Source organism: Pteropus vampyrus, unplaced genomic scaffold, assembly GCF_000151845.1.
Source record: "Pteropus vampyrus isolate Shadow unplaced genomic scaffold, Pvam_2.0 Scaffold972, whole genome shotgun sequence".
Classification (NCBI taxonomy): Eukaryota; Metazoa; Chordata; class Mammalia; order Chiroptera; family Pteropodidae; genus Pteropus; species Pteropus vampyrus.
The window spans coordinates 39,590-42,176 of record NW_011889753.1 but is presented as its reverse complement, the minus strand read 5'-3'; the positions used below and the strand labels follow the sequence as shown (position 1 = coordinate 42,176).

The following is a 2,587-nucleotide window of genomic DNA, read 5'->3' as shown; positions in this document are numbered from 1 at the left end:
CCTCTCCAGAGGGAAGTCCCACCATGCTCCCCACGTGCACCAGGGGGCGTCTGGGGAGCATCACAGGGCAGCCTCCCTGACCAGGGCCCTCCCGTCCAGAATGTGGCCAGGGCGGGGCACACCCTGGGCTAACCTAGCCCCCTCTGGGCCTCGGATTCCTCCCATGTGCAAACAGGAGTGGAGGGAGGGGAGTGTCCAATGCAAGCTTCCGCTTGTAGCATCCTGTGACAAGTCCAGAGCACCTCAGGGCTCCCCTCCCAGGTGGCTCCCTACCCCCCATGGTGTTTAAAACAAAGGACAAAAAAGCCAAGAGCAGCAGCATCTACACAGCAGGGCTCCCCGCAGCTCATCAGCACTGTCACCATCTCTCCTGTCCACTGGGACTCATGCCTGGAGCAGCACCAGGGTCCCGCATGCTCAGGGGCCCCTGCCTGGGCTGGGACATGGGGCAGAGCCAGCAGCACCCCAGGGGAAGGCTGGCCCGGGAGGGAGGGCAGGGTGCATCTCTGTTCCCTGAGTTCCTGAAGTCCCCCCAAGAAAAGGAGAGCTGACCAAATCCTCATCTGGGGACCATGTGAGCTTTAGGGGCCCTGGTGTCTCTTATACCTGTTTGCACCAGTTTCTCAGTGTGACCTATGACCCAGAAAGCAGGAGGAGTTCGAAAGTAACGAAAAGGCTCCCGGGCACGAAGGAGACGGTCTGGCTTCCTGCCCCAGCCCTGTGCTTCCGGCACCTGGACACCCCGCTGCTGCCCCGACGCCCAGCTCCATGCGGCCGGTACCGGGGGGAGCCGGGGGCGGGGGGGCGGGGGCAGACTCACCACCAGGATCCCGCCGAAAGCCTGCATGTTTTTGAGCAGGCCCAGGATGGTGCTGGCCACCACAGCCATCAGCTGCGGACAAGAAGAGAGCAGGGCCCCTGTTCCTCCTGGTCCCACTGAGGGGGCACCAACCCTGCCCACCACCCTCCCCCCAGAAAGGCGGGTGAGTTCATACCGACCCACACAGCTGTACACACACCGCAGAGCCACGCCTCCACTGCCACACACACCTGTACACACACACAGCTACACACACATACCGCTGTACACACAACTGTCACCCATACACACACACACACACACCCACGCCACCTCTATAAAACCACACATACACACGTGTATATAGAGCTATACACACCTATATATACACACACACCCCTGTACACACAGCTGTACACACACCGCAAGCCACCCCTACACAATCACTGCACACACCCACCTAAACACACTCATTCATCCCCCCCACATCCAGACACCTCCAGCCACCCAGCCTTAGCGGGGTCTGGGCTCCAAGTTCCTGTGGTGAAGCCCCAAGAGCAGGACAGACCACTCTGCCTGCCAACCCACTGAGGCTGGGGCCAGCTAGCTCCTGACTGGTCTGGGGGTGTCCAGGTCAGCCCCTGGTGACCGAGCCTGGGGATGGGGCCTCAGGGATGCAGCCAGGAACTCCGGCCACAGGGCCCCACCCCTCACACCCAAACCTGATCCCGAGAAAGCCTTTCCAATCAACCCATTTACCCCGCCCGAGATGTCAGACCATGACGCTGGATGCTAGCAGGTGGAAACCACTGTGTGTGTGCGTGCGATTGTGTGCGTTGTGGGTGTATATGCGTGTGCAATCTGTGCATATACATATAGTGTGTACACACATATATGGTGTGCATGTGTGTAATTGCATGTGTTGTGCTGTGTGATTGTTATGGTTACGTGTATGTGCACATGTGGGTGCACGCATGTATATAATTATGTCTGTGTAATAGCACGTGGTTGACTGTGTCATCACGTGCACATGCTTGTATGTGATTACACGCATAGAATCACGTAAGAATGTGACTGTGTGACTGCCTATTTGCTTACAGGTATATGTGTGTGCACACGTATGACTGTACGAGTGTGTGATCACGTTGGGTGCGTGTGGCATGCACAAGGGCTTCAGTGCAGCAGCCCCATCTGTGCCCAGGACCCCGAGCTGCTGTCGGACAGGTAAAGCGCTGGGTAACGGGGACCTCAGAAGGGCCAGGTAACGGCTTGGCAGGAAGCCACACGTGCACAGGGGAAGGACCTGGCCACCCAGACAGGGGCTGACTTCCTCCATGTCTTTTCTCCCGAAAAGTTCTTAGAAAAACAGACGGGAGTGGTGAATGCCACCTCCGTGCCAGGCGGGCTGAGCCTAAGCACCCTCGTCACCGCCTGCCCTCCCCTCAAGCGTGGCATCACATGGGTACACTAAGAGAAACCGAGGCTCGCAGATGATCAGGAGCCAACCCATTCCTGCACTGGGGGTCCCGGAAGTGAGCGCCCAGCCAGTGCTAAGTCTGCCCCCCGTTTCTGACTCAGGACACTTGGAAAACGCTGATCTCAAGGGCCTGCCCCTCACAAATGCCAGGGCCCCAAGAAGCTTGCAGCTCCCCCCGCAACTGGCCAAAGGCCTCACGCCAGTCGCAGAGGGCTGGCCCTGGCCCCCGCCATCCACAAGTCCGGCTGGACCACTTACGCTTCTGATGCCCCCCAGAGGCACCCCGATGCCTGCAGGGCTGGGGTCTGGAC

The 2,587-nt window shown here is 59.3% G+C and overlaps 1 protein-coding gene across 1 annotated transcript in view; it reads right to left on the bottom strand.

Annotated features, from left to right (window-relative positions):
* LOC105309972 (two pore calcium channel protein 2-like) overlaps nt 1-2,587 on the bottom strand; it is a 43,415-nt gene that overhangs the window by 3,406 nt on the left and 37,422 nt on the right. The window contains exon 17 of the mRNA XM_023526495.1: nt 566-892. Coding sequence (XP_023382263.1) covers nt 566-892 — 327 coding nt within the window. The remainder of the gene's footprint in view (nt 1-565; nt 893-2,587) is intronic.